At 35.2% G+C, this 21200-nt stretch overlaps 3 protein-coding genes across 4 annotated transcripts; 1 reads left to right on the forward strand and 2 right to left on the reverse strand.

The window, feature by feature from the left end:
* Positions 1-450: 450 nt before the first annotated feature.
* LOC110938131 lies at positions 451-1683 on the forward strand. Its single transcript, XM_022180604.2, has one exon. The coding sequence runs from the start codon at positions 496-498 to the stop codon at positions 1102-1104; it is 609 nt and encodes a 202-aa protein (XP_022036296.1). The 5' UTR covers positions 451-495; the 3' UTR covers positions 1105-1683.
* A 5221-nt stretch (positions 1684-6904) lies between these two features.
* On the reverse strand, positions 6905-11165 carry LOC110938132. The gene is made up of 5 exons (XM_022180605.2): positions 10916-11165; positions 10745-10817; positions 8842-8906; positions 8226-8335; positions 6905-7252 (listed from the first exon to the last, which is right to left on the reverse strand). Exons 1-5 carry the CDS (start codon positions 11027-11029, stop codon positions 7030-7032), a joined length of 585 nt encoding a protein of 194 aa, XP_022036297.1. The 5' UTR covers positions 11030-11165; the 3' UTR covers positions 6905-7029.
* A 776-nt stretch (positions 11166-11941) lies between these two features.
* On the reverse strand, positions 11942-14485 carry LOC110935336 (phosphatidylserine decarboxylase proenzyme 2). Of its 2 annotated transcripts, XM_022177753.2 has the most exons (6): positions 13795-14485; positions 13081-13263; positions 12831-12890; positions 12655-12723; positions 12491-12570; positions 11942-12410 (listed from the first exon to the last, which is right to left on the reverse strand). In XM_022177753.2, the coding sequence occupies exons 2-6, from the start codon at positions 13105-13107 to the stop codon at positions 12350-12352; spliced, it is 297 nt and encodes a 98-aa protein (XP_022033445.1). In that variant the 5' UTR covers positions 13108-13263; positions 13795-14485; the 3' UTR covers positions 11942-12349. The 2 variants fall into 2 exon arrangements, with proteins under 2 accessions (XP_022033445.1, XP_035844716.1); XM_035988823.1 differs by lacking the exon at positions 13795-14485 and having other exon boundaries at positions 13081-13436.
* Positions 14486-21200: the final 6715 nt, after the last annotated feature.

Below are 21200 nucleotides of genomic sequence, written 5' to 3' on the forward strand. Positions count from 1 at the left end.
TGTTTATATATGTGGTCTTATACCTTTTTTCTTTTGTATCTACTTTACTATTTTACTTTGTCACCACCTATTTTGCCTATTATTTGGTCATTTCAAATGTTTTGTTTCTCTGAGTCTGTCTCGTCTACCATTAGATTCTTATGTCGAGGGTTTTTTTGAAAGTAGTCTCTTTATCTCTATGGATAGAGGTAAGGTTTGCTTACATCCCACCCTTTTGAGACCCTATCAATAACTTACTATACGTGGGATTCAGTAGGTATGATGGACTGGTGGTGGTTGTTGATAATTTTATATCACGTTATATGAAATTAAATAATTAAAAAATATGACATCACCATCTAAATTCTTTATTCCATTATTGCCCCTATCATTAAAATGACCTTTACTTATATTTCTTTATTCCATTATTGCCCCTAACATTAAAATGACCTTTACTTATATATCATTTAAAGCCTTGATTTCACCACAAAATTATTCTAAAAGAATCCACCGCAAATGAGGAAGCTCTACAACCACAACAAAGGCAAAATCCACCCATCACCACCACCACCACCACCATCCAACACCACCACCACCATCGACCACCTATCTCTGCTACCGTTGGCCGTAGCCACACTCGCAGCCGCACTCGCACCCGAAGACCAAGAAGTTTTGGCATACCTTCTCTCATGTACCACCACCAAGATTGACAATAATACCAAAACCGGAACCCATGCACCTAAATTCAATTGCTACTGTTTTTCATGCTACACGAGTTACTGGGCTCGTTGGGACGCTTCACCTAGACGTGACCTCATACACGAAGTAATTGATACGTATGAAGCTAAATACGCGATAACAAATAATAATAATAAGAGGAATGGGAAGAACAAAAACAAGAAAAAGAACAATAAGGTGACACCCTCTTCTTGTTCTCCACACGTGCCAGAGACAGCCTCGCACGTGCCGCAACTAGTTGAGGAAACTAGAATCAATAATAGTGATTGTGTTGAAGATGAAGATGGATTGATTGTTGGGACATCATCAGGAGAGAAAGAGAAAGGGTCAATAAAAAAAATGGTAAGTTTTATTGGGGAGAGAATATGGGGTGTTTGGGGGATTTGAATTTTTTTTTATTGAGTTAAATGTTATTTTGGTCCAACGTGGTTTGGACTATTTTATCAGTTTAATCTAAACGTTTTATTTCTCGTCTATGAGTTTAAAAATGTTTCATCGTTGCCATTTTAATTCACTGGTTTAACTTCCTCTATTTTTTCTGTTAATGAGAAGGGCAATTCGGTCATTTTATATGTAATTCTGTTAACTATGAGGGCAATTCGGCCATGTAAAATGACCAAATTGCCCTTCTCGTTAACAGAAAAAATGGATGAGGTTAACCCAGTGGACTAAAATGGCAATAGTGAAACCTTTTTGGACCCACATGCAAAAAATGAGACCTTTGGACTAAACTGATAAAATGGCTCAAACCACAGGGACTAAAATGGCATTTAACTCTTTTTTTATTTTTTATAACTTTGTTATAAGTTTATAGATATTGAAGAACAGGAAACAAATTTTTTGTGTGTTGGTATTTTTTTGTTTTCATTTCTTCAAGCATATTTAAAGTGGGAATATGTAAGTTAATAATTCTTCATTATCATGTCAGTAAATTGGAAATGCATGGAAATGTTGTTATTTCTTTGATTTCTTAAGTATGAAGCATCCTCTAATTCAAAGAACCGTACTAATACTTTCTAGAACCAATAGGATTAGTTAAAACCTAACAAGATGGTGAATGCTCATTTATTTGTTTTATTTTATTTTATCTTATCTTTAAATAATAGTTAAACTGGTTTTTATAATATAATTTGTTTATCAACCTGCTTAAAATTTTATATTATTAGTGAAATTAAGTAGGTTAAAATAAATAAACAGTCTTTTTTTTCATTAAAGAGTATTGTTTCCTCCAAGAATTTCTCTGAATAGGAACAAAGGTCTTGGGAGCATTTTCCTCATTTTTATCCTTTGACCATAATTTTTTTAGGGTAAATTACTTTTTGAGTACCCGTGTTTTAGTAGTTTTAACTAGTTGAGTCCAAAAGCAAAAAGTTTAACGACCTGAGTCTCTATAAGCATTTTCTCTAACCATTTGAGTCCTTTTGAGTCCAAATTTTAACATTTTGAGTCCAATTTTTTGGACTCAAATCATTATAAAATGAACAAAACTGGACTCAATACGTTATAAAATAAATGGCTAGGGACTCAGGGCGTTAAACTTTTTGATTTTGGACTCAAGTGGTTAAAACCACTAAAACACAGGGACTCAAAAAGTAATTTACTTTTTTTTATGTTCAAATATAGAAGGAAAAGGTATCTTTTGAGAATATTCGTTATAAAATGGAAGGCTATTAGGCTGGACGGGGGCTCATACCCGACCTCCACATCATCCCTTCACGCCCTAAACACCACTCTACTGCTGGCGTCATCATCTTTTCCGCTAACACAATAGCGAGCGCTAAAAGGTTGTGGAGCTGAGCCCACCTTGCTTCAACCAATCAATTCTTTTTCTTTTTATTAATTTTTAAATCACGACCTACACCATCTCATGGCTTTATTGTTTATGTGGAACTGACGTAGAACATATGGGGCACCATTCCACGCCTCCTAGCCTTACATTAAAAGTTTTTATTATAATTTAATTCATCTTGATATGAATACCTTTTAATTGGAATACATTATTTGAAAAAAGTATATCGTACAATATGCCTTAACGTACACTGCATACGTGATGGCAAGTCGCACATTATAACAAAAAATCGCATGTTGATAAATTAACCAAAATCGCATGTAGATGCATACTAAAATCGCATGGTTATAGTTAACCAAAATCGCATGTTGATGAAACCCCCAAAATCGCATGAACTTTCAGCAATACCAAAATTGCACGTTGATAATGTCTCGCGTACACAATGTACGTTAAGCAATTTTGTACATTAACCGACCTCTACATTATTTCTTAAAAAAATATCATCTTAGTTTATCTTGATACAATAACATTGAGTTAAAAAAACATATATTACGAAAATCTGTCATTTAAAAAGTTCTTATTATAATTCAATTCATCATGTCATAATAATACTTATTAGTTAAATTTCGAACTATTATATTTTTTATAACGTCTTAAATTATCTTTATACAATACCAACGAGTTATAAACCATATATTACGAAAATGTATTACATTAAAAGTGATTATATATTATAATTTAATTCATCCTTAAATAATACTTAGATTTTTTATTTATGAAAACTTTTATAATATCTTAATTTATCTTTTTATAATACCAATGAGCTAAAAAAGAATTGTTTTTAAACAAATTACATTTTCATACTCCAAAGTGTTACCTATTAGACGATAATAATGCATACTGATGATACAATCAATAACATTTCTCACTTTTACTTTCGTTAATAAGGACAACACCACTCTAGCGAAAGAGTAACTATGTCTGGTTATAACCTTCATTTATGTTGTTTTCACAACATACAACATTCTTATTAGAATAAAAATTAATCAAGTGGTTCATTAGTAAAAATTAAAAATGTCATCTGTCTAGTCGATGTTGCAAATTATTGTTGGTAAATGGTAAATCTGTCATAAATCGATTTACAATTTGCATCTATATAATATTTAAAAATATATATTATTGGTATTGTCATAACTCTGTCATATATATATTTTTTTTAAACATGTCTATCTTTTAAACAAAAATCTTAATGATAAATATATTTTTTTAATCGAAGTGATTATTTTCCACGTAGTAAAAATTGATGGTTATCGATATGAATTATAAAGTCAAAACTGGGCAACGACTGGAACCGTCTAGGCTACGACACAGTTAGGCAACGAAGACTTTGACCCATTCCATATGACCATGAGTCTAATTTCTAAAATGGCCGATTGGATAAAATTAAATAAAATAAAAACAAAATGCACCATCAATATCACACTTACGGGTTGTTTGTTGAGCTCTTAATGATTCAGACCTCTTAGACCTCTTACTGGTACAATATTTAATGGTTTAGACTGTTTGTTTCGCGAGTAGATGTCTGAATGGTTCAGACATTTGCCGATTAGATAAAATTAACTAAAATAAAAACAAAATGCACCATCAATATCACACTTACGGGTTGTTTGTTTAGCTCTTAGTGACACTTTTAATGATTCAGACCTCTTACTGGTACAATATTTAATGGTTCAGACTGTTTCGTGAGTAGATGTCTGAATGGTTCAGACATTTGCCTTTGAATGGTTAAGCATTATATTGAGTCTGAATGGTTTATACCTATAATCTGAATTGGTCAGACATTTGCCTCTGAACGATTAAGCATTATATTCGAAAAATAACAAAGTAACCTTGATAAAATAAAGGTGTTGGTCCTGACGTATACGATTATTTTACATAAAAAAATAAATAAAAGTAAACAAGAGGTTCATGGATAGTCGATGAAAACAACATACAAGTCCATGAGAAAATGTAGAAGATTGTCCTGCATATATAATGACTACAAGATTGATATACAATTTGCTTTAAAAATGAGTGAAGTAGCATCAAACGTCATCGTTTATGTCATAGCACCTTGGAGGTAATCTCAAGTGTTTATCCTCGCTTTTTTTAACGGCCAACGAATCCTCCAAATGGGCTACTGGCGAAATTCACCACATTGGGATACACTCGCTTCCGAACCGGGGAAAACCATAACCTAGGGCCGAAGCCCGTGAACACTCGCCCGAAGGCACGACAGTGCGGTGAGGTAAAACCCGCTCGGTTCAAGGATCGAACTAGCGATCTCCACTTATTCGCCTAGTCTCCCATCATCACTAGGTACCGCAGAAAATAATGGAGAGGGCATGAATCGAACTTGGGTCCCTTAGAACACCAACTCTCTCCCTTACCACTCCACCACCACCTCATTGGCAGTGTTTATCCTAGCTAGTTCTTATCTTTCAAGTCGATTTAAGATGTTGATACTTCATTTTTGAGTTAATAGCCAAAATGGTCCCTGAGGTTTGCTCACTTTTGCCACTTTAGTCCAAAATCCAAATTTTTTACAACTGGGTCTCTGAGGTTTGCATTTTGTTGCCATTTTGGTCCAAATCTCGAATCAGGACAGATTTTTGTCCTTTTACTCAGGGGTATTTTAGTCATTTTTAAGTATTAATATACCCAAACACCCTTAAATCACTCTGCACACACAAACACTCTTTCTCTCTCAACACCCTTCTTTCTCTTCTCTCTCTCATCTCTGTCGAACACCACCACCACCACCGCACAGCCACCACCACCATTGCCACAGCACCTCCACCACCGCAACCATCTCTGTCTCTCTCTCTTTTCCCCCTCTCCCTTCCGTAACCACCACCGCAAGATAAGAAACTCCACCAACCACAGTCCATCCACCATTATAAACTGCCATCACCGTCGCTAGAGCTGTTGGATCTGTGATGTTTCTGGTCAATCATCATCTGTTGCTGCATCTGAATTCAAACCCCTTAGGCGTCGATGATCAAAGACACTAGAAACCATCATTGTCTCTAACACCCCTGTTCAGATCTGGTTAAATGGGGAACGACAATGGGTAGGTATGGTGGAGGATGGGGTGGATGTGAGGTCGGTGAAAGCGGTGGTTGGTGGAGAGAGAAGAACGACGGCGATTAGTTGGAGATAATCATCAATAGCCGATTAGTGGCGGCTGATTAGAGAATTTTAGGGTTTCTTTTGATTTGTGGTGGTTGGTTGTGATGGTTGCGGAAGAGAGAGAGGGAGAAGAGAGAGAGACAGAGATGGTTGCGGTGGTGGAGGTGCTATGGCGATGGTGGTGTTCGACACAGATGAGAGAGAGAGAAGAGAAAGAAGGGTGTTTGGAGAGAGAGAGAGAGAGTGTGTGTGCAGAGTGATTTTAGGGGTGTTTGGGTATATTAATACTTAAAATGACTAAAATACCCCTGAGGAAAAGGACAAAAATCTGACCTGATTTGAGATTTGGACCAAAATTACAACAAAATGCAAACCTCAGGGACCCAGATGTAAAAAATTTGGATTTTGGACTAAAGTGGGAAAAGTGAGCAAACCTCAGGGACCATTTTGGCTATTAACTCCTTCATTTTTTTCTGTATTAATGGGACAAATGTAATTTTACTATTAGTTTTAAACATTTTTCTAATATTTAATAGAGTAAAATGCCAAATTGTTCCCAGAGTTTAGGCCAATTGAGGTCTGAGAGAGTATAGTCGTCATTTGATGCTATAATATATTTTAATTAAAAGAGGAAAACGACAAAAAAATAGGAGCTAACAGGAAATTCCAATTCAGTTTGCCAGTTTGATAAAAATGGCAACAAAAATGAAATCTCAAGGACTCAAATAAAAAAAATTTATTTTTAGACTAAAGTGACAAAAGTAAAATTGAGGTCTGAGAGAGTAAAATGCTATAATATATTTTTCTAATATTATATTATAGCATTTTTCTAATATTTAATAGAGTAAAATGCCAAATTGTTCCCAGAGTTTAGGCCAATTGAGGTCTGAGAGAGTATAGTCGTCATTTGATGCTATAATATATTTTAATTAAAAGAGGAAAACGACAAAAAAATAGGAGCTAACAGGAAATTCCAATTCAGTTTGCCAGTTTGATAAAAATGGCAACAAAAATGAAATCTCAAGGACTCAAATAAAAAAAATTTATTTTTAGACTAAAGTGACAAAAGTAAACTAAACTCAACTCAGAGACCATTTTACTCTATTTAATAAATGAGAAACAAAACTTCAAATCAGAAGTTAACTAATGTGTAATTTTATGAAACATGAGTTATAAAAATCATTTGCTAGTGTGGTGCGTATTTATGATTATCCTAGAAAGTTTAGGGGCCATAACAAAACTTTTCAAAATTTGTTAATAGTTGTATGCAAGATCATTGCACCTATCTTAGATGGAGCAATAACTAAATAAATAAATAAATAAACATTTTTAATAAGCATCTTCTTCAAATTTCAAGCAGGATTTGCTTCACTGGGATTATGAGCCATTGGAGCTGATCTTTCCACAGTTTCTGGTGCTTTGACCGCACCGTTTGACCTTTTTAATCGAATTATCGGACGCTTCAGAAACTTGAGTTGCCACCTTTTCGGTTTAACTTGACCCAAAAGCTTCATCTGTTCCCTTTTGAATTTACGATTTGCATACCATCTACCGCCTCTCCAACCCAACCCGTACCTGCAATTATAAAAAGTTTTATAAGATTAGGAGTGGCACTCATAGTTGTTAACGGAGAATAGCGATAAATAGCGGACGGCTATTTTATAAATAGCGATACACTGGAAAAAAAAAATATTTTTATATGTATATTATATCAAAATACCCTGGTATATGCTATTTTACATGTATTTAACAAAAACCTATGATCCAGCTATTTTATAGCTATATTTAATGGCTGTTTATATTTAAAAAAACAAAAAGAGTAAATTACGATTTTGGTCCCTGTGGTTATATCACTTTTACCCTTTTAACCCAAAAAAGAATTTTTAACATTTGAGCCCCCAACGTCTTTTTTTCTAACCCTTTTGGCCCCTAACACTAACTTCATCCACTAAATGTCAGGGGCCAAAAGGGTTAGAAAAAAAAGACGTTGGGGGCTTAGATGTTAAAAAATTCATTTTTGGGCTAAAAGGGTAATATTGATATAACCACAGGGGCCAAAATCGTAATTTACTCAAACAAAAAAAATAAGGTGTCACTATCCATCGCTACAACCATAATAGCGACACATTATCATGAAACGGTTGAATTTGGGTCGTATTTGTTTGATCAAGGATGATACTAGTAAACTATATAAAAGTAGCCGAATTCGAATGCTTACAACTACACTACCCAAACCATATTATTAGTTTGATAATATAGTTTCTTCAAAATTATATTTAATAAATAATACATTGATTGTTATCAAAATTCAAGAAAAATAAACAAAGAGTGTTGACGTATCATCGGATGGCCCAACCCGACCCGTTTTGATCAGGTACACAACCCACCCATTTTGACGCAGTGGCGCTCCGATGTGTTATGATCCAATGACGACGAGTTATGCACGCATCACGTATGCGAGGCGTTCGTTAAAAAAATACTAAAAAATTATTTTGGCAACTTTTATGCAATTAATAAATAAAAGTTTAAAGAACAAAGATTTACAAACCCGACAATTAGTGACACCCCGCCAGTGGCAATACAGGCTGCAGCGTTAGTATTACCAGAACCAACCAACTTCATGAACTCCTTACCTTCGATATCGTAATTTTTTCTCATCTGCAAGAAAGTTCATAAATGACATATTGAAATAAGTTCATCAAACAAACATATTATAAAGCGAAGGCAAATCTTAGAATCAATTAATGCTATTTTTATGTCGGTTTTGCAATGAAACAGAACAAGGATACGAGTCGACTGATGTAAAACTTACCTCGAAACGGTGTTCCAAACGATGCTTCAGTTCGGATGTTTAACTTCCGATTAACAAAAATCAAGCCGTTTGGAGCACCGTTTCGAGGTAAGTTTTACATCAATCGACTCGTATCCTCGGTCTGATCAAAAGCCCTAAAACATCAGCTAGATTTTCGGAAAACAAACTTAACTCCGTCAAGCTTCTTTTAACGGACGTCCAGTGAGAAAAAAAAAATTTAAGGTGGGACTGCTATTGGCCAACGACCTCTAGGTGGGATTATTAAAATCCAATTTCTCCTATAAAAATGGGGAAAAAAAAGTAAAACAAATGAAAATACATCAAAAGGTTTAGAAGAAGGGTGAATACTAACAGCATTTTCAATTGACTCGAGCCTCCGTTCAACTTTTGTCTCGTGAAGGTGGCGTAACGTATATCCTGCACAACTTCCATATATTAATTTTCATTTGAGATTAAAAAAATATCAAAACGAAGATGACAGTTTCTTCTTTTGCTTATTATTTTTTTTCTCGCCGTAGCACAAAGGGCTCCCTTAGTCCCTTGCACATTCTCTTGTTCATATTGCAAGTCTTACACATAGTTATTAATAGCGAGCATAGCGCCCGCTATAGCGAATAGCGTAGCGTAGCGCTCATGTGTCGCTATATAGCTGGTCGCGACAAATAGCGGTAAATAGCGAGATTTTTGTAAAATTTTTAGCTTTTTTTATATTTTTTTTGGTAAAATATACATAAAAAATTTTCTGAAAATTTCTTCTAGTGTATCACTAAACATGAAATAGCGCCCAATATTTAATCGCTATCGCTACGTAGCATTTAGGTAGCTTGTCGCTGTCGTCCGCTATTCGCTATTGACAACTATGGTCTTACACTATAATCTTGAGGAAGAAAAGTTCAATATTTTCATATTGTCTCATGTGGTCGCATTCAATGATACGCTCTCTCTTTAACTATATTCACACAAATCGAATATACGCGTAGCATATAGACAACCTTTGCTAAATCGGTACTCAAACATGATGGTTAATGACAATTTTATCTATAATTTTACAAAGCAAAAACCACCAAGGTTGGATTATGGTAAATTTACATTGCCACCCATCAAATCAAATATTTGATTAACAAAATGACTATATGATGATATGTTGTTGTTGTCCCACTTTTTGCATCTCGTTTTTGTCGCACATCGGGTTTAAGTATACATCATAACGTACACACCATGTTGTATATTAAAACCCGATAATTCAGGTGTGACAAAGTGAAGACAGATGATCCTAGCTCCTAAACGAGGAGTCTAGCTATTTCAAAATACTCCACAGTAAGTTATCTAGTAAATGATGGCAATGGGACCCGTATTGCCAATCTCAAGGGCTGTTTGTTTAGCTCTTAATGGGGCTCTTAATGGTTCAGACCTCTTACTGGTTCAACACTTAATGGTTCAGACTGTTTGTTTCGCGAGCAGATGTCTGAATGATTCAAACATTTGCCTCTGAATGGTTAAGCATTATACTGAGTCTGAATGGTTAAGACCTCTTATCTGAATTGGTTAGACGTTTGCCTCTGAACCTGGGTTTTAAAAAGCGCGCCTGAGGCGCGCCTAGGCGCGAGGCGCACGTCTCAGCGCCTCAGGTCCTAAGGCGCTTTTACCACAAAGAGCAAGAAAAGTGCATTTTTTGGGTTTTTTGAGGTCCGAGGCGCGCGCCTTATGTATTGTGGGTGTTTTTATGTTGTTTTTATGCATGAAAGTGTTGGACAATAGGTTTTTTGGCTTGTACATGTAGGTAAAATCATATATAAACCTTAGTTACAACTATATTTTGGATCCGGGATGCTAGAAACCTATGAGATATATTATAAAAATTTATATAATCTTCTTGCGCCTCGAGTACGAAAAGCCCACCGCTTCGCGCCTCATTTTTAGACCTCGTCGCTTTTGTGCGCCTCTCGCTTTTTAAAACCAAGCTCTGAACAGTTAAGCATTATATTGGCTCTTAATGGTTTAGACCTGTTACCGGTTCAGCACGTAATGGTTCAGACCTCTTACTGGTTCAACACTTACCCATTCAGAAGTTATCAAACAACCCCTCAGTCCCATACCCGATTCTAAAACTATGTTTCATACCAAGCCCAATACCCGCCGGGCATCCGGTATACCCATTAGCTTGTTAAAAACCATCCAGATCAAGTAATTTTCAATACAAAATATCAAAAACCCTAATGACAATTAACATATACAGATCAAGTAGGCTAACATACCAACCCAAGCAGTGCCAACAGATGCAATTGAAGTTAATATCGTAAACACAACTTTATGCCTCTCAAATGTCTCCTACAAAAAAAAAAAAAAAAAAAAAAAAAAAAAAAACCCAAATCAGTAATCAATCAGAAATTAAAAAAGAAAATAAAAACCCAGATCAAAGGAAACACCTTGGTTGATAAAAAAGTATCTTCAACGGCTGAGAATGAATTTGAAACTTTCTTTCTGATCTGAGGAACGGAGAACTGCGTTAAAACAGAGGAGCCCCGTTTGAAACCCTGCATAGTGATTTACACTATCCAATTTTAGGGTTTCAGTAGGATATTTGAGGTTTTGGGTTTTGATCTTGAGGGTTTTTCGATTTTTGCTTCCGGAAATTTCGTTCTTTCTGATGTAAAACGGGGTTTTGATTTTTCAAATTTATTTATTTGATTATCGTGTTACCAGGTGTATCGGGCAGTTTATAACCGAGTGTATTGGATGGTTTAACTGGGTTAACTGGTCTGTCTAAACCGGTTTTTAAAACGTTGAGTTTACTCCTACTCACTTTTAGTGTGTCAAATTAATCGTAATCGAGATCGTGTTTATTAAATCTTAATCACGTTTTTGACCTGGTCTTAAGAATAGAGTGAATGTTAGCTTACTCTTACTCGTCTCTAAACTACACCAAATTCATTATAATCGAGATTGTTTCATTAAAAAGCTCAAGTCGAATTGAGCATAAGCGAGCCTGAGCATACAATTTAGTTTGTTTAACAAACAAGCTTGAGCCTGTAGCTTCACTTTTGAGGCCGAGCTAGCTCACGATACAAAACGAGTTTGTTATTTGTTTCATTTTTTATTTTGTATATAAAAGTATATGTTTATAGTGGTTATTCTTGTTATATATTCAATTATAAATAAATATATATTATATATAATCTAATTTATAATTTATTCAAAAATAATTGCTCACGAGCCAAGTTCAATTTTTAGATAGAAAGCTCAAAAATAAGTCAAGCTTGAACTCTCATATGTTAAACAAGTTAAGCTCAAGCTTAGACGAGCTGAGAACCCTATTAAGTGTTTGTGATTTTAGTATAATTAAACCATTTTGGTTACTAAATTTACTTAAAACCAAAATGAAATTAGAGCATACATTATTACAAAATTACAAGTGTTTGTAATTTTAGTATAACTAGAAAAGTAACCTGCCGTGATGCGGCGGGGGGCTAGATTTATATAAAAATATGGAACACCACCCGCCGCGTTGCGGTCGGGGGCTTACAAATTAAGACATATAATGTATACAAAGGGTAAACATAAGCCAATCCACGTTGCGGCGGGGATGGTTATATAACACTAAACATTAACCATGAAAAATGTATGACAATACAAACGCCATTGACCTTCAACGTACTTTTATAAAGCTTATTCAGGTCATCATCCGTTGATAATAACTTCTTGAATTGAACATGTTCTTCCATCTACTTTGAGCTACAAATCAAATGTCATTGACCTTCTGCATACTTTTTCACTTTGCCAATAGCTTATATGCCTGCATGAATCTTGATGTTTGAGCCACAAAACAAGAGTTTAATTTAGCAAAAAGATGGAGGATGATCTTAGACATGTAACAATCGACAAAATGCGCTTTGCAAAGCTTTTCTCTGTTTCAGTAGGGTCCTGCAAACCAAAAAAAAACAAAATTTACGTCGCATTAATCAACGATGGACCAAATGAAAATATGAGATACTGTAATGCACCTCGATAGAACATGAAAGATATATGTTGCCAACTTCACCATTGGATCCAATAACTTAACTTCAATGCCAGAATCTGAATCCTATAAAACATAAAACCTTGTTGTTTTATATTCCATCAAATATATAATCATATATAAATTATATATAGCTTTTTTTAAACTTACCCGGCTAAGAAAATCAAACAGATCTACCTCACAATACCCAATTAGATGGTTCTTTGACAGTCTATTGGTCTGAAGAAGGATATAAATTCATATTAAAGAATAGTGATATAAATTATGGTCCTACAAGCATACAAATAAAGTTAATATGATAAAACTATTTGGAAGTTGGAACAAACCTCAAAAACAGATACTTTTGCAACATAAGGCCCATTTCTTTCCAAAAGAAACTTCTTCTCCTGTAAGATGACTCAAATGTGACATTTTGACTAATATATTATCCAGATGGTCAATTTACCTTCTTTTTAATTTATTAATATGATCGTTATACATAATTACATCCAATCAAAATAAACCACGTGTATCAAGATTGCCCCAATGACCCAAATTATACCCAAATTATGAAAAGTTTTGACACGTGTCGGTTACCTGTCTGAAAATGTTTAATAGACACATCTTGTCCTAACTTCTGACACTTTTGGGGGTCCGCCTTTATTTCCTCTGGCGTGATTGCTCCACCCGCCTTCCTTACCACATCGGCTGCACCCGAAGACCAATCTTTTGATCATGTATCAATAAACATCGACGTTTACGCATCTCTCGCATTTAGTCCTAAAAAAATGGGAAAACAGTAAAAACAACTTGCCATTACTCATGCCTAACTCATCATAACCAAACAGATCTAGGGGCGGAGCTAATGTATTAAGAGGGGTAGCACGGGCTACGGCTCAACCCCGTATTCGTAGTGTATTGTTTCCGGTTATTTTTTTGTTTTATACAAAGGATACCCCGAGGTTCTGATAAACATATAAGACATTCTTTACCAGGATCATTTCCAACTGAATTACCAATTCCATAAATCTCCTGCAACTCATAACGCATTTCATTAACCCACAAGATTTGTTTGTCTACTCTTTAAGTTAAAATTATGGACAGATATGAGTAGTACCCTTTTATTGAGAGTTTGAAACATAGATTTGTTCCTAATTTTACTCAAATTTCACTACAAATGCTTCTATAAATCACCAAATTAAACTATGTAACCCTAATTTTCAGCAAACCTAGACTTGCTTTCAATAACAAAAGATATGCGAGACAACAGAGTAGACCACAATGAATAACAAAAGAGGGTAAAATTCATACCTAATTGGTGAGTTGAATTCGCGGTGAACCGTAATAAGTAGCGTTGATCTGGTTTGAAAACCCCTAAACTGGAACCCTAGCCGCTATCGTTGGCAATCTGGTTATCGGAATAAAGACCTCAGCCATAAGCCGCCGCTATCACCCCTTTCGTCGGGTTGGGGTGGCCGACTTCCTCTCCCTTTCAAGCAGAAGTAGGTTAACAAAGAACCAACCGATTTTTGGTCATAAACAAACACACAACACCTTCAAAGCACACAAAGCAAATCGCAAAACAACCACCGAAAAATAGCCGTGAAAAGCCCAAGTCGACTTAAACGCCAGATGCAAAGACAAACCCACAACATCGAAACTCTAATCATTCGATCATTCGACCATAGATGACCTCACCTTCAGTAGAACAAAGAAAAGGACGAGAACTTCTGAGAAAAAGACAAACAGAGTGCGGTAATCCGGTGAGGAAATCTCGAGTCGGACCATGAATTTTTCCGGCGAGGGTTTCTGACACTTGGATAGTTTCCAGGATTCGTCGGCGACGTCGTATGCCTTGCGCTTTGAATCGGCGACGAGAGGACGTGGTTCCATTCGGTCCAGCGAGTTACCGTTTTTGATTAGGGTTTTGAACCAAGGAGTGTTAAAGCGTCGTGGAGGCGATGGAGGTTTCAAGGGGGGTGAGAGGAGAGGAGGTGGGGACGGTGTGGGTTGAAATGATTCTCCAGTAGCCTATATGTTTACAACCCAAATAACAGTAGTTACAAGTTAAGAAAGCATATACCACAACTAATGCAAGAGTTACAAACACCTAATGCCTAGAAGTGTTACAAATTAGAGTATATATAAATTGTGGAAAACGAGCATTTGGTAAAATACTAGAGATATTAATTGTATGCAAAACAATTAATTTAGTGGAAATAATTGGTGTTGTTTAAAGAATTGAACGAAAAATATTTTATTATTTATATAACAATTTTTTTGAACGGCAAACAACTCTATATATATGAATATATAGGGTCAGCAAGAAACTGTAGAAACAAACAAAAGAATTGGAAAAACGAGACCTGGGGACTTATACCATGTCCGCTACATCGAAATTTATCAATTTTTCCCATATAGGAGAAGAAATCTTCGCCCGATTACACTCCCAAAGAAAAACGTCTTCCTTAATTAAATCCAGCAAGTTGTTAACTAGAATAAAAGTGTCTTCAAAAGCCTTGGCATTACGGGCATACCAAATCCTCCAGGTCATTGCTGCCGCAACCGTATAAACAAGCCGCCTTCATATTTTGCTGCCTGCCTTCCTGGGTTACTTCCTAACTCGTTCAGCACGTTCTTCAGGTTATCAAACTGGTAAGGAGGATTTAGACAAAGCCACACGAAGACGTTCCACCATAAACTCTTCGCCCAAATGCAAGATACGAAGATATGGTTCGGATCTTCATCCACAATACCGCATCTCCGACAAAGCGTATCAGACAGGCCTACACCTCTCGAAACTAGGCCGGTAGTTACATCTGGGCGGAGCCCAAGAGTTCCACCGGAAAATCCACGATAACAAGAACAAAGTGGTAGACGCACTTAGATTCATAACACACATGTTAGTTGTCTTGGTTATCGGACCTGTTTTATTAGTCATCAAAAGAAAAGAAGGTTTGGTACATGGTAACAAGATTTTAATTCCGGAATACACACTCATTCGATAATTGTTTTCACAAGAATCCCACTCAAATATGAAGTTACAACCTTTTGTCCAATTATGCTAAACATGCCAACAAGTTAAATATCCCACTCACAAACCGTATGGCCTTTTCCAACCCTTATACCACCATCCATTTGGCAAGATATTTCTCTGGACTTCGTTTACCGAAGTCAGTTAATGGGTTGTCGCGGATCAATGATCTAAGTTCGCCCACTTCATTGCTTTGCCTTCAAAACATTTATCACTTATATAGTATTTTTCTTCGAAGCATAGTGATGGACCGTGACCCACTTTTCTTGAGCTCATTTTGGTGAGAGCTTTTCAAGCAAAACCGACGGCAAAATAGAGGTTGTAAACCGTTTTCAAATTATTTACGTTCTTTTGCAGGTGGCAAACCGCATTCTTGGAAAATAATATTTGCATCTTACAACATCACATAGCTCATTAAACATGAGCCCCTTCGAAGCATTGTATGGTCAACCAATACCGGAGGCAAATCGTTACAAGGATGGTAATTCTGAAGTTCCATCAATTGACGCATCATTAGTGGAAGTTAAAGTTGGCGATATGGAGTTTTACGTGATCATAGGAAGCAATCAGTGGAAAACAGAAGAAGCATGAAGCTTTCGAAAGGATTTTATAGTCCGTTCAAAGAACCCAAGTCACAGCATCAATCGAGCAATTTATGGGAATGGTATGAGGACATCGTCTGTTTCAGATGGTTGGTTAAAATGGGGCAAATTAAGGGCCGGGAGACTAATGTGCTCAGAGGCGTCTCGTCCTGAGAATTCACGTACCCTGTTCGAGCTCGAAAAAAATGTGTTATTCCGTAATGTTTTAATATTATTTAAAAAATCAAATTAGTATTGGGCTCAATAAACTAATGCCAAGTTGGCTAAATTCTAAACCATAAAAAATATTTGTAAATGAGCTTATATTGGAATTGGTATGTGTTTACTATTTTTTAAAAAATAACATATATATCGGATTTTTTTTTAATTCGCGTGCCCCTCGAAATCACGGTCCTTGTGCAGAGGCCCTCCCCGCACACCATCATAGCCGTCACTGAATATCCTAACTAACATGCAAAAAAAGAATATCAGAATGCCCAGGAAACTCATAGATTAGGTCATCATTTAAATTGTTTCTTTGTTGTGAAAAAAAAAATAACCAAAGAAAACTATCGCAAAGAAATATCTTCTGAACTCTTTCTTGTCTAGATTTGTACATTCTTGGTGTTTGCCCAGAAGAAAAAAAAAAGGCTATAGCACAATGTCGTTTTATTCGATCTAAATAAACAAACTTTACAAGGGGGAAGACCAATCTAGGAAAGTACCCTAGCTCCTACCAACAATCATTCGCTACATCAAAAACACACAAAGTACCCAAAAAACACAAAAAGTACACATTAAAACATTACATATTACATATCAATTAAAACTTAACACCTTACATCAAAATAAAACATAATACTTAAAACATTACATAACATAAAACCTAAAAACTTAAACATAGGTCGAAATAATGCGCCATGTGGTTAAAGTCCTCGTCATAGGGGGTGTTTGTAGTCGATAAGTGCCACTTGAATAACTTCCTTCTCCGAGAGTTCAAGAACTACCATGGAATCGTGTAACGGATATACGTGAAATGTAATGGACAGCGACATACGACAACATGATGTCCTCTTCGGTCCAAGGGATTGACATATTTGAAAATGGGGTTTTGTGAATGAGAAATATAGAAAAGATTTTATATTTGACAACCATACTATTTTATATTTTCAGATACCCAAACCTCTTTTATCTTTCTCATTCACAAAACCTTCAACTTCAAATGTCAATTCCATGGACCAAAGAGGAAGACATCGTGTTGTCGTGTGTCGCTATCCATCACCAAACCATATCTCCTAGTTGAAGGACCACTTTTTGGAACCGGGTTCACCACCAATTTGGTGTCCATGTTGGCGAGACCAACCGAACCGTGAATCAAATAGATTCACAATTATCCATTATAAGATTTCAAGATCTATGGTAGGTTCTTAAATGTGTCATATCTCCACAACAAGCTCTCAGAGGACAAAGTTATTCAAGTGGCACATGTCGACTACAAACACCACTATGGCAATTGCTTTAACCATATAAAAAAATTATTCAACCTATGTTTAAGTTTTAATATAGAGTAAACTTCCGTTTTGCTCGCTGTGGTTTGGTCACTTTAAAGGTTTTGCTCCAAACCTTTAAAATGGTCATTTTACTCCCTGATGTTTTGGTTTTTTGGCCAGTTTGCTCCCCGCCCCTAACTCCATCCAAACTGGCAACAAAACCAAAACATCAGGGAGTAAAATGCCTATTTTTAAAGATTTAGGGCAAAATCGTTAAAGTGACCAAACCATAGGGAGCAAAACGAAAGTTTACTCTTTAATATATATATATATATATATATAAAATGTTTTAAATATGTTTGATTTTAATGTAAGATATTAATGATATGTAATATTTTAAGTTTGTAGGGTAATTTTTATTTAAAATTCAAATTTAAGTTTAAATAACATTTATTTCGAGAATTAATTTAAATTTAAAAAATTTATGAGACTAGGGTATACGTCGTCACCACTAAGAGAATGTGTAGTGGATGATCCAATTAATGTCCCCATCCTTAGGCTTTTTGCGTCATGTGGCAATTCAGTTAGCAGTGGGGTATTATGGAGAGTTTTTCATAAATGGGTGTAGTGGGATATAAGAAATTATTAATTAAAAAAATTAATTAATTTAAAAAAATACATTGCTAAAAATAAAAATAAAAAACCAAAAAAAAAAACAAAAAAATTACATTGATAACTAAAAAACTTATAATCTAAAATCCAAAATTTTCATGGATTTGTTGCTGACGCATTTGTGCTAAGATCAGTGCGTCGCTTGGAAGATGGTCGAAAAATTATGTCTTTCTTCATTTGCCTCGATTCTTGTACCGCGACAATGTTTTTGTTTTCGACATTTCTTTCTTGCATTTGACCAAAATCTCTAATGTCTTGTAAATGTCGGTTCATCTCTTAGAAATCTTCGTTCATTACGTCGGGATTAGCCGACATAATTTTCCGATATGACCGAGATCACCCATATTTTCCCACTTTTTTGACCGAACGGTCGTTCGAACTCCAAATACTAGTCGTCCTCCAAATTATTACGAGTAACGTCGACTTAAACATTAATTTGAAGGACGTCGAGGATTTGCGGTTGGAACGATCGCTTGGTAGAAGAAACAGAAAAAATAAGTGAAAAACGTGGAGTCATCTTCAGCTAAACCCTAAACCCGACATAATTAAGGAAGAATAGATGAACCAACGCCTACAAGACATTCGAGATCTCGGTCATTGGCGTTCAAAGACTATGACCCTCTTATAGGCAAATGCGTCAGCAAAAAATCCGAGAAAAATACAGACTTTGGATTATTAGTTTTTTATTTAGCAATGTAATTTTTTTATTTGTTTTATTTTGCGGTTTTTATTTTTATTTTTAGAAATGTAATTATGTAATGAATTTTTATTATTAGTAATTTTTTTAGAAAAAATAATAATTGAGTTACCATTTATGAGGCATTGAACATTATCCGACTACACTCAATTATGAAAAAACATCATATAAGACTATCCACATCAAAGATGTTTGTAGGTGATTCTTGGCCTATATGGAGGGTATTTGAGAGAGGGATGGATTAGTGGGTGTTGTATAGGATGACATGGAGGGTATGCATTCTTAAGGATTCTTGGAGAAGAATGGTGAAGAATGGGGGAATGGTGGGTCCTTTCTTTTTTTTTATTTAGTTTAAATTTAATAAAATAATTATAATAAGGTTGTTTGTGGGAAGGATATATATGTTATTGTTGTGGGTAAAAAGTGTTTGTGGGAAGAATAAGTGAAAAGCTGATGTGACATGCTGATTAGGCTGTTTGTAGAAAGGATAACCTTTCACTGATGCGGATAGTCTAATGCCCCATCGTTAAATGAACCGTCACATGACTCAAGACGCCTAAAGGTTGAGACATTATTTGAGTCTTCCACCCATAAGAAAAAGTAGGCCTTCACCTTTCAGGTGATCTTGTGTCTATTTGCCTCCATGAGCAAATTACTGTCTAGTTCGAATATTCACTTCGAGTTCAAGATTACATAGAAATAGTAGCATTACCAAGTAAATTTATTTTTCATAATCTTGCATTAGTTAAAACAAAAAATATGCCAGAGGAAGGCTTAACCCTGATTATTACACAGAAACAAAATCAAGGAACAATAACACCCTCACAATGAACCTATTTATGCCTCTAGAACAAAGCAGCAAGAATAAACCTGATAATCAAATCAATAAACTTGCAGCCGAAAGAGGAGGCAAATTAACCAAAATCAATTGTCAACAAAATCCATTAATAAAAACCAAAAACTAATTGTCAACATATGTTTAAGTTTGAAGTATTTAGGTTTTGTACAGAGCCAGCTCAAGTCCTAAGTAATTTGAGACTTGACTTTACACCTCTAAATCAATAGAAACTCAAACTCTAAAAAACATTATATATAATATTTGAGTTGGACTAAACTTATAAACACATACAAACTTATAAACTAGGGCTGTTCAAAAAGCTTGCGGCTCGGAGCTCGCTCGGATTTAGCTCGGAAAAAGCTCGCTCGATTTGGCTCGGTTTAAAAGTGAGCCGAGCCGGCTCGGCTCGGTTAGAAAGTGAGCCTCGCTCGGCTCGGCTCGTAACGAGCCGAGCTGGCTCGGTTCGGCTCGCTTTGTAGCTCGGCTCGGTTTAGCTCGAATTATTTTACTTATAATAAGTTTTAATTTTATATACATTATAAAATATTACAAAAAACTGATTATTATTTACATGTATATAGGTTTGTAATTTGATATTTATGGCATATTTGAAGATTGATTATCATACTAATGAACTAATATTGTATTTTATTGAAATTAAAACTTATTTTGCGTTGTTAAACTTGATTTTGGTTTGAATTGTATTAGGTTGAACTTATTTTGAATATATTCTTTTAAATTATTGAATAATATTTTAGGCTATTAAATTTTAAGAGGTATAAAATCGAGCCAAACCAAGCCGAGCCGAGCTAGCTCGGTTTAAAACCAAGCCGAGCCCGAGATTAGATTTTCAGCTTAGTTTCAAATCCGAGCCGAGCCAGCTCGGTTTATAATCGAGCCGAGCCCGAGCTTGGCATGGCTCGGCTCAGCTCGGCTCATGAACAACCCTATTATAAACACATACAAAAATTATATATAAAAATACAAAAAAGAGTTCAACTTCACAAACAATAAATTTTGGTTTATTTTGCCGATATCAAGCCCAGGTAAAGAAGAGTTTTTCTCAAATAGTGTTTTTTTTTAAAAAAAACCTCAAGTTTTTAATTCGTTTTAGGCCATCAAAATGGTTGAAACAGCTTTAGTTTTCTAGGTTTTCTATCATATTTTAAGTATTAATTTTTATTTTGATGTAAAGTTTTAAATTTTAGGTTTCAATGATATGTAATGCTGTAAGTTGGTAATTTTTTTATTTAATGTTAAAATTTAAATTTTAATGTTATTTAATTTTCGTAATTTATTTAAATTGAAAAATAATAAATCTACTTTTTGAGCCTAAAATCAAGAGCTTTAACCATTCTAGTACCTAAGCGCTCACTTTAGACTATCCACATCAAGGATGTTTGTA

Source organism: Helianthus annuus, chromosome 4, assembly GCF_002127325.2.
Source record: "Helianthus annuus cultivar XRQ/B chromosome 4, HanXRQr2.0-SUNRISE, whole genome shotgun sequence".
Classification (NCBI taxonomy): domain Eukaryota; kingdom Viridiplantae; phylum Streptophyta; class Magnoliopsida; order Asterales; family Asteraceae; genus Helianthus; species Helianthus annuus.

Bases quoted from the DNA above. Each gene is read 5' to 3' on its own strand.
- LOC110938131 (XM_022180604.2), top strand. From the start codon at position 496: ATGAGGAAGCTCTACAACCACAACAAAGGCAAAATCCACCCATCACCA.
- LOC110938132 (XM_022180605.2), bottom strand. From the start codon at position 11,029: ATGCAGGGTTTCAAACGGGGCTCCTCTGTTTTAACGCAGTTCTCCGTT. The intron at 8,336-8,841 runs GTTAGTATTCAC...ACTTTCTTGCAG, and splicing joins TCGAGTCAATTGAAAATGCT to ATGAGAAAAAATTACGATAT. The intron at 7,253-8,225 runs GTTTGTAAATCT...TTATAATTGCAG, and splicing joins GGGGTGTCACTAATTGTCGG to GTACGGGTTGGGTTGGAGAG.
- LOC110935336 (XM_022177753.2), bottom strand. From the start codon at position 13,107: ATGTGTCTATTAAACATTTTCAGACAG. The intron at 12,724-12,830 runs GTTTGTTCCAAC...ATCCTTCTTCAG, and splicing joins CAAAAGTATCTGTTTTTGAG to ACCAATAGACTGTCAAAGAA. The intron at 12,411-12,490 runs GTGCATTACAGT...TTTGGTTTGCAG, and splicing joins ATCTTTCATGTTCTATCGAG to GACCCTACTGAAACAGAGAA.